Source organism: Poecile atricapillus, chromosome 28 (genome assembly GCF_030490865.1).
Source record: "Poecile atricapillus isolate bPoeAtr1 chromosome 28, bPoeAtr1.hap1, whole genome shotgun sequence".
Lineage (NCBI taxonomy): Eukaryota > Metazoa > Chordata > Aves > Passeriformes > Paridae > Poecile > Poecile atricapillus.
The window spans coordinates 3,144,251-3,158,612 of NC_081276.1; the positions used below are offsets into that span (position 1 = coordinate 3,144,251).

A 14,362-nucleotide genomic window follows, 5' to 3' on the forward strand; every position below is an offset into this window, starting at 1 on the left:
GAGACCAAGAGCGCCTGGGGAAGGGAGGAGATTGTTCTGGGCCAGGGATCCTAGCAGGGAGTTGTGCAGAACCGTTAGGATCAAGGGGCAATCTTTAAATACCGAGGGGGGAGCAGCAGGTGGAGGAAGGGGCCACGTGGCACCGAGGAGCTGGGACAGCCAGGGGGCAAAGTGGCCCCAGAGCGGCCCAAGCCAGGCTCTGGCTCGGCTCTGCCGGAGTGGGAGGAGGGCCAGGGAAGGCAGGCTGGGCACAGGGAGAGCACGATTGGCCACACGGGTAATGCTATGGCGCTTGCATTGCTGTGCAGCAGCCGGGGACGGCGCAGGGGACACCCCCCAGGCCCTGCCACCCGCCCGTGGGGACAGGCCTGGCGAGCTGCCACCGAGCACAGGTCACCACGGCCCTGCTGCACAGCAACCAGACAGAGATACTGCATTTTGCACTAACCCGCCCCCTCCCTCCCCCAGACAGCCCCCTTCCCCCGGCCCCCCGGTCGCTCTAATCCGATTTCTCCCCATCGTCATCTTGGTGGGCATCCCCGTCGTGGCCGTTCTTGTCCTCCTTGGAGAGGTGAGCCTGCGAGCCCAGGGCCGAGAGCGACAGGAGCCCGGTGCCGGCGCTGACGGCGGGGAGCGATGGGGGCTGCAGCCCCACGGGGAGCGGGGTCAGAGGCAGAGCGAGGGCTTGGAGCTGCGACAGCTGGTGAGCTTGAAGCTGCTGCTGTAGGGAACGATGCACAGACACAGAGACAGAACGGGGGTATTGTCATTTTGAGTGCACTTGGACCCCAAACCAAGGGCCTGGACTGGCCAGAGTGTGCCAGCGATCAAGCTTAGACCAGGGACCTCGGGGAGCTTGAGAGCATTGCAGCCTCAGGACTGGGTGGGAAAAGAGGCTCTCGAGCCCTGCTGCTGTGACAACCTCAAAAGAAGACTCAAGAGGGTGTCCCCAGCAGGACACACAGCCCCTACCCCACAGGACATCTGGCCTCAGGCTCTGCCATGTCCCAAAGCTGCAGTTAAAGCCCTCCCTCACAACTTTGACCAAGAGCAGATGGTGTTTTCATGCTGAGTGCCTACTGTGGCTCCTGCTCAAAACCACAGCTCCTCTCCTTGCACCCTGCTGAGATAGAGCAGGGATCCCTGCAAACATCACAGCAAGCCTGGGTGGAACCAGCCCTGTGCCAGCACGGCCAGCCCAGCCTTGCAGCCTCATCCCACTGCAGCTGCAGCACCAGAGGAGGGGTCCCCTCATGTCCCCAAGTCAAGAATCCACAGAATCAAGAATCTGTGTCCTGGCCAAGGGCCTGGACTCCCACCCCACCCCTCCCAACCCAAACTAAACATGCATCACGTACACGGATGATGGAGTTCAGTTCTGGCGCCGTGACCTGCTTAGCCCGTTCGATGGCTCCCAAGACTTGCTGCTGATGCTGGCGTGGAGAAAACAGAGGAATTTGGGGTCACTTCTAGTGCCACAGGCAAGCAGAAGAGGGACCCAGTCCAGACAAGCAGGCTGGTTACCCCACAGCCTGCACACAAGTTACCTGAGACAAGGGCCTCACCCCAGGCCCAGGGCAGCAAGAGGCAGGGAAGGAAGCACCTCTGTCTCATCCCCTTCCTCACCACAGGGTTATGCAGGTCCCCTCTTACTCCCACCCTCATCCTGCTCTCCACACACCCAGAGATCCTTGGCCAGAAGGCTCCAAGGTGGGCAGTGTCTCTCATCCTGCCACCCTTCACCTACACAGACCCTCTAAGAAACAAAACAAGCCCTAAAACCAGAAGGTTTGGAAAACTCCTTGGGACACATCCTGGATACCAACTGCAGCAGCAGCTGGGTGTTCCAAACACAGAAAAAAATGGACCCATCATATACTTTAAAAAAAATAAAGGAGAACTGTACTTGCTCCTTGCAGAACACAAGGTCCCTGAAACACCAGGCCTGTCCACTGCACTTCAGCAAGAGGATTTTTCTTTTCATTTTGGCAGCAGGACAGGGTTAAGGATTGCATTAAGATGCAAAAGATTTAGCTGGGGCTTAATTATTAGGCAGCTCTGATCTGATCAGAAGCGACTTTGTCCGTCCTAAGAACAGGTGGGTGGGAAAAACCAGAACCTGTGCCCTAAGCCCAGCACTGACCCCAAGCAAGAAGCTTCCAAATCTCAAAGGGCCAGGAGAACTGCTCAGAGCTCAGCCTCCATGGGGAGACAGAAAATACGGCTCTAGAAGTGCTTAATCTTCCCCTCGCCTCCAACAGCAACCCCCAAGCACCCCCTCCTCCAATTAATTTCTCAGGGGAGTAGGAGGAGCCCATCAGCTGCATTAATTAATGAGGCAGAGGAACCAGATCTCAAAGAGGAGCCATATGGAGGTATTTTTTTAAGTGTCCTCCCTCGATTAGCACCCAAAGCTCCCACTGCAGACGTGGCTGATGGCTCAGGAGCCACAGGCAGGAGAGAACAGGACCAGCTGCCACAAAAGGGATGGAGGGGCACATTACCCACCCACAGCACCACACAGTGCTCCAGGAGCCAACACTGCCCTGAAGGGCTGGTCTCCATGCAGGGGCTGAGAGCAAGCATGGGTTTCCCAGCCCAGGGGTGGGGAGCTGCCTGTGCTCCACTGGCTGTGGAGGAACAGCAGCCTCCATGCCAACAGACCCCCAAGCTGGGGGACTCACCTCTTGTGAAAGGTAGGGCAGGACCTGTGCACAAATCCCATTTAGCCTCTTGACAATTTCAGCCTAAAAGGTGGGAGAAATAGAGAGGAAAAGTCAGGTAGCTCAGGACTGAGCACCCACAGCATCTGCTGCCCCACCTTCCCCTTCCCCATGCCAGGCCTGAGACCCCAAATGGCCCTGAGAAAACCCATTCTCCTGGCAGCATCCTGATGCCATGGGGATCACCTTGCCCCCCTCAGGCTCCTCTCTGCATGGTTAAATGAAAGGATGCTGCTGACTGCAAAGAGCCAAGTTTCATTATTCCTCTTCCTCTCCAGCTCCCTGACATTCATTTAACAATTTGGGAGCAGCTGGAGAGCAAAGTTGCTGCTCAGGTGGGGATGTGCTGAATTACATTTGCCATGTGGACACAGACATACCCATGGCTCTTCAGCCCTCTCAGGCTCCCCATCCCCAGCTGAGCTGCTGGACTGGGGCTACTGGGGGAGACCAGAGGGGCTGGGCAGCTTCCTCACCACCCTCACACCAGCAGCAGCAAATTCTGAGGTGTGAAATGCTTTTCTCCTGGCAAATAGTGAAGCTACCAGTCCTTTGCAAATCACTTTCCAAAGGAGTCAAAAGAAATACAGAACCAAAGGGTACAGGCACACACCAAAACCAGCTGAGGGAACCCCAACAGCACCACAGGGAAGCAGATGAGGCTGGGAGACATTCGTGGGACAACACTGAGGATTTGTGGCTCAGATTCTTTGACAAGATCAGGTTTTCCCAGGGAAGGCAGTCTCATGGGCTTAGCAACAAGGGCAATGAGATCAGAAGCACCAAGTGCCTTTGTGAGGAACAGAACTGTGCTAAGAGGCTTAAAACTGAGCCACGACATGCAGCCGACTTTGTGACTGGAGCTGGAGCCAGATAGAGACAGGCTCAGAGGAGGCTCATGTTAACACCACAGGTAATTAGTCACTGGGGATAATTAACAACTTAACCACCAGTGAGGGTAATGAGCAAACTTATCCAGGCTGCCACAGAGTCTCCAAGCCACAGCTCCTGACCCTTCCTGGTGCTCAAATACCTGTTCAGGCCCTGGGGAAAGCCACAGGGTGCCCAGAGCCCAGGATGGGAGCTCACAGGCCAGCACTGTGATCCTGGGTGGGGGGGGGTAGGCTGCATTTCATAGGTAGCTCTGACATTTTTCAGGCTGATGGTATTTCTAGTTCCTGAAATGTAACTGAAGTGACAGAGGGCAATGCAGAGCAGACAACACACCTTCCCCAGGAATTACAGCACTTGGAGATGCTTTCCCCCCTACCTGTTTGTGCATTTCAATATTCAGCCCGTAGGACATCTCATAGTACTGTAGAGCAGGAGAGAAGAGAACAAAACAAATTGTAAATCAAGTCTCTGGCAGGTAAGTGCTGGGAACCACCGCTGCATTCCTGGCAGGGTTTTCTACAAAGGCTGGGCAAGGCAGGAGAGCAGAGACAAACCCCAGGAAACAGAGACAGCAGGAGGCAAGCACAGAGACTCCCTCCAGGTGTTCCCTGCCCACCCTGCTCCAGACCTGCCCCACAGGACTCCCCTCACACACACCTTTCCACAATCTGCACCAAGGTGAGAGGGAGTGACGCTGTGTCAAACCTGGAAAAAGGCTCAGGGCTCCAGACTTCCCTAAGCACAGCCAGGAGAGAGGCAGCCTGGCTCTGTGAGCTCTGCCTGGCCAGTATCCTAAAGCCCACAACTGCTTCAGCAGCAAATGGGAGAAATCACAACTGGACTTCATCTAGCAAGTAATACATCCAGCTGCACACAGCTCCAGCTGTTTAGGAAGGAGTTCTGTGGAAACCTCCCCCATCCACACACAAAAACAATCCACCCAGAAAACCCCTGCACAGCAGCAACAGGCAGCTACAGGCAATCTATTGGCAGAAGCAGCTAATTCCTGACCCCTGGAAGAAGCTGTTATAAGGCTGATGTTTTGAGAGTTTAGAAACCTCCTCCTGCAGCCTGCAATCCTGATTCTTCCAAAGGGAAAAGAACAATCCACATCTGTGCTCATTTAATTGGAGCTCACTGGCATCCTGGTACCGACGCCACAAGGCGATGAAGCGCCCGGCTTGGTATCGGAATGATCTCAGCCTGCTGCGGGCTCTCGAGGCTTTTTTGCATTCTGAAGACCGAGCAGGAAGCAGGAGCCCGTCCCCCAAGCTGCCAATTGTGACTTATTCAAAAATCAGAGCAGCTGTAGCAGCTTTGCACATTCGCAGGAACCCTCCTCTTGGCTCCCCGTGACGGGGAGCGGCAGCAGCTCCGGCTCAGCCACGCAGACAAGGCAGGAGCTGCTGCGCCTGCAGAGCCTCCAGCGCTGCGCCACGAGGAACAGCCCTTCCCCTCTGCTGCTGACAGCAACCTGAATCAATTCTGGTGACTGCCAGCATTAAGGGGGAGGAAAAAAAATGTATCTTGGCCACTGCTGGAGATGAGGGTTTCCGTGCAGACTGTGAGGCACAGGAAGCAATTGCTTTCCAGTGAGAACGGGGCAGGCTTGCCCATTAAATACACCAGGAAAGCTGTGACCTCTTCTCCTTGTCCCCAGCCCCAAGCACACCTTGCTCCCCACAGTTTCAGAGTCTGGCCACAAGGGCAGTAAAGAAAGATGAAGGGGCCAGCTAGCTCCCTTATTTCTGATTTTTAAAGTCTTAACTCTGCTCTGAAGAGCTGCTCTATTAATTTCTACATCATATCTCTTCTTTCCAGGGCAGGTGCAGCAGCTGGCAAGCAGGAACCAGCTCATCTTCATGGACAGTATTGCAGTCTCCTGTTAACCCCATGATAGGAAAGGAAGAGACCACAGCCCTGCCTGGCTTCCCTCCCCTCTGCTACAAGGGCTCTAGAGGCATTACCTGGCAGGCAAACCCTCACCCTGCTCACCAGAACATGGCTGTTTCCTGGCAGATTTCTCCTTGGAAAGCCACAGCTAAGCCTGCTGCCCACACGTGGCACCATTTCTCATACCAGGCACTGCCCTGGGGCTTGCACACCCTGTGCTGGGACACACGTGCCAGCACTCAGCACCGTGGCTCAGCAAGGCTGTGGGGTCACCAGAAGGTGCACAGGGTTTAGCCCTTGCACAGAAGCTGATTTCTGCTTCTAACTCACACCTGGCCTGTGGGGTTTCCCAGTTTTGTGCCTTCTCAGAGCACTGCTTTGTCTCTCACTGGCCACGTCCCTCCCAGAGTCCCCAGATACCTGCACACCAGCACCTTGCAGCACCTTCTCAGCTGTGTAAGAGCTGTCACCTCCTTTGGGCACAGGGAGCCAAGGACCCATCAAGCCATCACCCACCGGGCACCATTTTCTACATCAAAAAACTCCCTGCCACCGTGCATTTCAACAACCCCCTGCATGCAGACAACACAAAACAGCCCGATTTTCAGAAGAAAAAAAAACAAAACAACAATTTCAGCCCAACTGAGAGCCCTGGAGCTCTGTGGGGCGTGGGCTCCCTGCCAGGCAGAGCCCAGGCACAAGCACCTGCTGGTGTTGCCACCCACACACTCTGCTCTCGGCTGCCGGGCCGGTCCTTACCATGACGTAGTGACGCTGCATCTCCGATTTCTCGCTGGCTAGTTTGTCACATTCCAACTTCAAGCTGAAAAGCCAGAAAACAGTAAGAAAACCACAAACAGGAGGTGAGAGAGTTGATCGCCACAGAGCAGCTGCTTCCTGCATGGCCTCATCCCGGTCAGGCTGGATTCTTGGACACCACTATCTGGATTTCAAGGGGTGGCCAGAGCCCAGACAGGCTGTGCTGGCACAGTAGTGACCACACAGAGCCTGATCCCAATTTCTCAGCTGGAGAACACACATTCAGGAAAAGGACACAAGGCTATCCACCAGCAGAACACTGACCTCCCTCAGGCAAATTCATTCCACAGGAAGCAGAATGCTGGGGAGAAGCAGAGTTGGCTGCCCAGGGAGGGGTTTGCCTTTCCTCAACAGATCGCTGGCAGCTGGGGACAGATTCTGGCACAGAACCTGTCTGCAGCACTCAAAAGATGTTCCAGTACAACATCAAAACCAAAGCCAGACCCACTTCTGGATGGGGGCGAGGGGGGAGGCCCAAGTGCCGCACATCCCTCCAGAAGCAAGGATTTTTCCTCTCTCCTAGATTCTTCACACCCTTCAGAGAAAGTGCCGCTGCTCCCAGTGTTTTATGAGATTCCAACTCACCAGCCGAGCAACTGCAGCCAGCATGTGCTGTGGTTTTATGTTTCAAACAAGAAACAGCTTCACCTACACAAAACCTGCTCCTTCTTGAGCAGATTAAGTCCAAGGGGGTGGAATGGCGTGGGGGGAAAGCTTCCCTTTCAGCAGGAATGTTCCTTGGGCTGCCCTACTCCCCTGATGGCACTGCCAAGGCACAGAGACACCAGGAAATGGCCACTTCCCAGCAGTTTTTCTGCCTGCTCCTGCCAGAATGACACCACCACAAACTTCCAACCTGCCCGCAGGCAGAGCCTGGGCTGGGGGACATTGCAGCCACATGGCACCGATGCACACACCAAAACCAGTGCCAGGCTGTGGCAGAGGGCATCACCCAGACAATTTAAACCACAGGTCTTCATGTTTATGTCAGACACACACACACACACACGCAAAGGAACAGATTGTGTCAAGCCAGCTTTTGGGTCAGCAGCACTATTTACACACACACACACAGAAAAGTAGAAGCTTTTGGATTTAAGTGCTCCCTGCAGCATTTGCAGTCCAGGAATGGCAGCCAGTGAAAAAAACTGAGGAAAACTCCCAGCGAGAGGCAGGAGGCCTGGCAAGTGTCTGTGCAGTCCTGGCTGAGCAGCACTCGGAGGAAAGACCTTGGCTGGAGAAGGGAATGGGCGTTCTCCTCGCTGGGCTCCCATGTGGACACGACCAACGCCGTGCCCGAAGTGCTCCTCCAGCCAAAGGCGTCCCAAGCTACGCGACCGGGTCCCCTTCCCCATATTCTCATCCGGACCCCGGAGCGAAGCAATGAGCAGAAGAATCGGAGCGATTCCCGTGCATCGGCCGGCCCGGCGGGGCTGCGGGACAGGCCCGGGGGGAGCACGTACCTGTGGTACTGGGCCTGCAGCAGCTGGAACTCGTCCTTGATGCGGTCGCAGGAGTCGGAGGTCGTGAACTTCAGCTGCTGAGGCAGGTGAGAGGAGCCCTTGAACAACAGGAGACAGCGCTGGGGCCGGAGCCGGCGGCCGCCGGGCCCCCCCGCCCTGAGCCCGCCCCGCTCTCGCCGCACCGGGGGCCGAGCCCCCGCCGGGGCACCCCCGGGGCCCGGTGCCCGTGCAAGGGACGCGCCCAAGGTCACCCGTGGGGCCCCTTCCCCGGGTGCCGCCTGCGGCCCCGCCGCCCCTCGGCACCGGCCGCGGCTGCCGGCGGCGGGAGGCGCTCGATCCCCCCGACCCCGCGGGGCCGAGGGAGGCCGGGCAGCGGCCGGGCAGCCCCCGCGCCGTCCCGCGGCCCCGCCGGCGCCCGGCCCCGCCCCGCGGCCGCTCCGGCCCCGGGCCGCGCCGTACCGAGTGCCGGCTTTGTGGAAACATCATGTCAGGTTGCGGCTCGGTCCCCGCACGGAGCGGCCCGGTGCCGCCTCCCGCCCCCGCCGCGGCTCCCCGCGCCGCCGCCGCCTTTGTCCGCGCCGGGTCCGGCCGCCCCGGCCCCGCGGCCGCCCCGCCCCGGCCGCGCCGCTCGCCCCGCGCCGCTCCCGCCGCCGGCGCCTATTGTCTAATGGCGGCTGCGGCTCCGGCTCCGTCCTGCGGCTGCTCGGCACCACCTGCCGCCGCCGCCGCCTCCCCGGCCCGGGCGGGCCCACGGCCGCGCCCGCCCCCGCCGGTCCCCGCCCCCGCCGCGCGGCGCCGCCGGCCGCGGGCACCGGGCCGGGCAGTGCTCCGTGCCCTCCGTGCGGCCGGGCCCGGGGATGCGGCCCCGCGGTCGGGACGGGCCTTTTCCCGCCGGCCTCTTCTCCCCGCTCCCCAGCCGGGTCTGCCCGGCCCTCCCCTCAGCCTCCCGGGGCTGCGGGCCGTGCCCCGGGCCCTTCCGAGCCCCCAGCCCCGGGCCCGGCCCACAGAGCCCGCGGGGCAGGCCCAGGGGCCGCTGGCCTGAGGCAGGTCCAGAGCCCCGGAGCGGCCCTGGCCGGGCAGTGAGGCTCCTCGCCCTTCGCAGCTCATTTTCACGCCCTGCCCCAAGCAGAACAGGCATTTTTCAACCCACAGTTTCGTTTTGCTTTATTTCAGCGTTGCCCTTGGCTGAGCGCGAAGGAAGGCGAAGGAAAAAGGTAGCTCACCTACAAGTGGCCCCCAGACAAACCTCTGATCTCCAAACAATGGAATATTCTTCTCTGGATGCAATTTGGTCCTGAACCTGCTGCCTGAGGAGCAGACCCTGCAGTTCACGTCCTGCGGGATCGATTGCATCCCCCCAGAGAGCAGTGGGGTGGGGAATTCAGCCACAGACTTTATTTCTGGAAGGACTTCGTTGCCGTGGGTACTCTTGCAAAGCCACACACACAAATGTGCCCGTGCTGAGACAGGATCAGGTCCTTGGAAGCCATTCGGGGAATAACAGGCAGGAACACGGTTGGTACGTGTGAGCACGAAGGGGAGCTTTCGTAAATTTCAGATGTTGCTCCATGTCTATCTTTAAAAATCAGTACATTTTCTGATTAAAAATAAAATCCTACACGTCATGACTCCAGCAATGTGGGCTGGCCTGTTGTGGTATTTATTTTTGAAAAGAACAATATAGCAGCTGAGTTATTGTGACACCTCCTGCATATTGTGCAGTAGCTTTTTCACTTCAACGTCTCCATATTAGTGGAAACTGTGACAGCTTCATGCCAAGGATTATTAATAGTGCAGGCAGGCTTTGTGTCCCTGCAGAATAAGGGTTGGAAAACAGGGCAGACAGTCTTCCCCCAGTGGGGTTGGCATCCCGGTCCCCCTTTTTACATGGAGAGAAACTGAGTCACCCCAGCTTAGGCTCTGCTCAAGGGCAGAGAAATGCAGTTTATAGTCAGTGTGTGCATGCAGCCACACCAGGTCCCTGTTGTCCCCTTCCCCTGGTCCTGGAGCAGCACAGGCACTCTGCCCTACCCTTGCAACAGCTTGCAGTCACTCCCTTCCAAGTGGGAAATGAAATGTTCCTTTATTGGCATTTCTGTTGGCTACAAAATGTTCCATCTTTTTTTATTTCTTTTTTTTTTCCCTTCTCTCCTTACATTCTTCCAGGAAACACTCTGATTTATGGTATAATCTTGGCAAATCCCGATCCAGGGGAACACAAACTCACTTGTGCCTGGTAAATGACTTTTTAATGGGCCGGTTTCCAGCCAGGCAATGCACCTGCATCTGAAGAAGTGGGGATTTTAGCCTGGCCCAGGCTGTGTGAGTCAGTGGGGCTGAATATGGCCTGGGCACACCGAGGAACTGGCCCCAAACACAGCCTGGTGAACAGTGGGGGTTCCCACAGCCCACCTCAGACCTGGCTTGAGAAATGAAGGTTTTTCTAGCACAGGAAAGGGAGTTCTGTGTAGGAGCTCTCCAAATGAATGAACATTTTTCTCCTGCAAAGCTGTTTGAAGGCAATGTGGGGAAGCTCCCTGCTCCCTCAACATCTTGGCCAGGAATAAAGTCATGCTGGACTCTTGCTACAACCAGGGATGGGTCAGAGTTGGGCATTTCCAGAAAGCCATGGGGGACAGAGAGGGCAGAGACATTTTGCATTTCTAATGGAGCAAGAAGCTGTCCCAGTCCCTGGCCCCACTGGAACAATTAATACAGGGATGTCCTAATGAAACCAGAGAAACTTCCTATTAGTTCCTAAAAGGAGCAGTCTAACAAAGCTGCCAAAAATAAATCTGTGTAATGAAGAGCCTTTGTAAATTATTCAGATATTATATCCCACTCCAGCACTGGTTCAAGGAGAGAGGTTGTACAGACATTTTCTGCTCTGAAGCTCTGGACACAAGGTGAAAGCCATGCTGTCATTATTATGAAAATGTAGGCTCTGAGATCCTGATTTTCACCCTGAGAAGACTCTCTCTTTTACCTGGAATTACAGAGGAAGAAATAAAAAAGGCACAGCAGCAATTCAGGCACTGAGACAAGGAAGTTTTTTTCCCCTTTCTCCACGGCCTCAGGATCTGGAGTCCCATCACCTCGAGCTGACCCCATACACAGGTGCTTTGCAGGGTCTGAGGAATGTGGGGCACTCACAGCTCAGAGTGGCATGGACAGGACCCCACTGGGTCCTGATTTGCTTTGCTTCTCACTTGTGGTTTGAATGCTATGGCCTCCTTCCAGTTGAAACAGGGCTGAAACCCACCAAACTCATTAAACTTCAGCTGCCCTTGATACCCCACCTTCTAAGAAACCCCAATCCTTCCCCAGGCTGCAATCCCCTACTGCCACCCTGTATTCAGACATCTGTGAGGCATTTTATAAGGGCCAGTGGTGGCAGCTTGTGGGCTATTAGTCACAGCCAGCCCCATGCCAGGCTGCTGGGGCTCACAGAGTTCTCCCCTTCCTGCTTCCCTAGCACTTTTTTGCAGCAGGATTGGTTCCTGCTTTATTTTATTTTGCCCAGCCCTGCCAGGTCTGTGCCACCTGGGATGGGATGGGGAGGCCAGGACTGGTGGGGGAGGTCAGGCACTGGACCTTGGCCCCCTGCCACATCCAGGCCAGACTGTCCCTTATCACAGGGATTATTAGCTTTTTATATTAAACTTTCTCTAGATAGCATAACACAATCAGCCAGGCACAAGGCAAGGGCTGGACAGGTCTGAGAGTGATTTACATGCGATCTGCCTCTCATGTCCCTCTTTCACGTAAAGGGCTGCTTTCCTTCTCTCCCTCAGCACCTCCCAACTCTCCTGCTGCTGTTAGGAGCTGTGCAGGTCTCCCTGCTGCAGCAAAAGGCTGGGATGAGCAGTGGGGCTGCATGGGATGAGCAGTGGGGCTGCATGGGATGAGCAGTGGGGCTGCACGGGATGAGCAGTGGGGCTGCACAGGCTCCCAGGGAGCTGAGGGAGACAGATGTGCAGCACTCTCCTCCTCACAAACATGGCATTGGCAGGGCACAGATGCTTCCAGCAGCGCTGCTCCTCACCCCCATCATCACCCAGCCCCAGCTGCTCCATCCCCTGGGACACCCAGGTGGCCCTGATGGGACACAGCAGAGTCCCAGCACCTCAGTGCCCACATGAGCAGCAGACAGAATTTCTTCTGCACTGTATGCTCACGGTTCCATGCTCGTTTCCTGCTGAAACTGTCTTGCTGCTTGCTCTCAGAGGCAGAAATGAACACCAGCCCAAATTCCTCGCCTACACCAAGAACAAAAATGAGAAACTGTCCCTGTGTGCATAAGGTCCCAGGCAGGAATGGCCTGTAGGCAGAAAGGGCCTTTCTCCAAGAACAGCCTTGGTCCAGGCAGGCTTTTTACAGCTGGTAAAACATTCCTACTCTCTTTGATCCCGTTTTATCAGTGACTTGGAATAATTGGGTTCCATTCCTCCTGGTGGCTGCCCCCCACCCCTCCCTTCTGCTGTGGCCTGTGTTTTTGCTGCAGACTGATTAGGGGTAATTATCCTTTTTACCAGCCAAAGTGCAAGGAACAGTTCACACTCCTTGCAGGAAGCAGGAAAGGGATTTTGCAGCTGAGCCGTGATTAGGAAGCACATGGTAAGGATGCCTGAACCTGCTTGCTCCCTAGGTGGTGTCCCTGAGGCATTTGGTGGGAGATAAGCAGGAAATTTGGAGCTGTGAGACAGTGAGGAGGTGCAGGGGAATCCCTTGACCCTTTGGTCATGAGAAGCTTCTCAGCGCAATCAGTTTGCAGAAGCAGCGTGTGAATCACTTTTCATATGAAACCCAGACGGAGCCTGAAGGGAGTGACCCACAGGGCCTGGAATGGGCAAAGGAGCAGCTTCTTGATCAGGCCCACCTGTGCTGGGGGCATGGCCAGGGCTCAGGATTCTCCCCTCTCTCCTCTGGCTCCCTTGCTGGACAAAGGGAGGAGCAAGATACCAATTTTAGGGTCAAAAGGATCACCCAGGCTTGATTCCTCCTGCCCCTGTGCAGGATCAGTGTTCATCTACTGCACTGGAGCTTCACCAAATGCATATTTGCAGCAGTTTCTGAGATTTGCACAGGGGAGACAGATTGCTACACCCTTAAGAGTCTTTCTGTACTCGGCTAGTTCAGCAGCACTCCTCCAGGTAGGGAGAACATTTCTTCCTGACCTCAATTTATGACAAACACTGAAGCATGAGGCTGGATTGATTGCACAAGGAGATTGTGTCTTAGTAACTTGTGTGAATGCTGCAGCAGCTATGCTAATTCATCATTCCTTTATTTATGAAATCTGTGTGCAGGTTGAGTGCAATTAAATGATGTGCTTTGGGATCGTAGGGGATGAAAGGATCACAGAAAATGTAGGTTTGTTATCCTAGTTTACTGTGCACTGAGCCCACCTACAACACCATGACAAACCAGATGTGAAACATAAGGTTTAAAAAAACCTAATCCAGCAATTGCTGTCACAGGCTTCATTTGTCAGTGTTGTTTGATCTCGGTGCCTTTCCTCCTCTTTTCAGAGAACTCAAATCTCGTGGCATCTTCCTGTGACAGGCAATTGAAGAACTTGTAAAATTAATTTTGGGGGAGGCTGAAACATTTGACACATGCTCTGCAGCTGGTCCCTGGTCCCTATCAGCACACAGAGAGAGTCCAGACACATTCCTCCTTTGAATATCACAAGGAGACTCTGCAACCCCTCTGGGCAACCTGTGCTCTGTCAGCAGCACAGGAAAGTTCTTCCTCATGTTCAAGCTGAACTTCCTGTGCATTGATTTCTGCCCATTGTCCTATTGCTCAGCAGCTGAGCAGAAACTGCTCCATCCCCTGGCACCTCCCTTCAGATACTTGCGGATGTTGGTAAAATCCCCTCTTGGTCTTCTCCAGGCTGAACTCCCTCAGCCTGGCAGGATCACCTCCCTGACCTGCTGGCAATGCCTGCTCCCCTCTGCTCTCAAACATCTGGAACTCACAAGCAGCTAAGAAATGGGGCCAGAATGGAGAAAAGGGATGGTACTCTGAAATATCTGCAGTGCTGCCCAGCACGATGTGTCTGCATCTTGATGGGCCGTGGTGGGATCTTCCTCTCTGTAGAGAAATGGGGGTCATCTTTGGGCTCAGCATGAACTGCTGCAAATGTGGGCCATGGGAACAGTTGCTCTGGAAGTGGCCTGACACGTTCAGGATCAGCTTTCTGCAGGAACAGGGACATGGAGCCCAGGGAATTGCACAGCACACTGGTGACAGAGCTGAGGGAAATCCCAGGTCTCCTGGGAACCCTCTGAGCACCAAAACTTTTCCATTAGGGCAGAAAGAGAGGGAAAGGATGGGCTATTGTTGCTTGGAGACTGGCAGTTCTGTCATTCTTAAATCCACACTTTGATCAGGATTCATCAAAATTTAACATCTGTGGACCCAAGCTTCCCATCAGCAGGAACCAAGCAAGCAGTCCAGAGGTTGGATGCGAATTTTATTGCTCCTTTTCTTTTGGCAAGCTGTGGAAATGTCTTCAGGATCTGCTGGCCTTTAGATTTTGATCCTGCCCAAGAGAAGGCAACC

The 14,362-nt window shown here is 55.3% G+C and overlaps 1 protein-coding gene across 2 annotated transcripts; it reads right to left on the reverse strand.

Moving 5' to 3' along the window:
* Positions 1 to 468: 468 nt before the first annotated feature.
* Positions 469 to 8,479, reverse strand: TLE5 (TLE family member 5, transcriptional modulator). Of its 2 annotated transcripts, none has more exons than XM_058858667.1 (7): positions 8,252 to 8,479; positions 7,793 to 7,890; positions 6,270 to 6,333; positions 3,994 to 4,038; positions 2,685 to 2,747; positions 1,359 to 1,433; positions 469 to 718 (listed from the first exon to the last, which is right to left on the reverse strand). In XM_058858667.1, the coding sequence occupies exons 1-7, from the start codon at positions 8,276 to 8,278 to the stop codon at positions 500 to 502; spliced, it is 591 nt and encodes a 196-aa protein (XP_058714650.1). In that variant the 5' UTR covers positions 8,279 to 8,479; the 3' UTR covers positions 469 to 499. The 2 variants fall into 2 exon arrangements, with proteins under 2 accessions (XP_058714650.1, XP_058714649.1); XM_058858666.1 differs by having other exon boundaries at positions 469 to 721; positions 8,252 to 8,468.
* Positions 8,480 to 14,362: the final 5,883 nt, after the last annotated feature.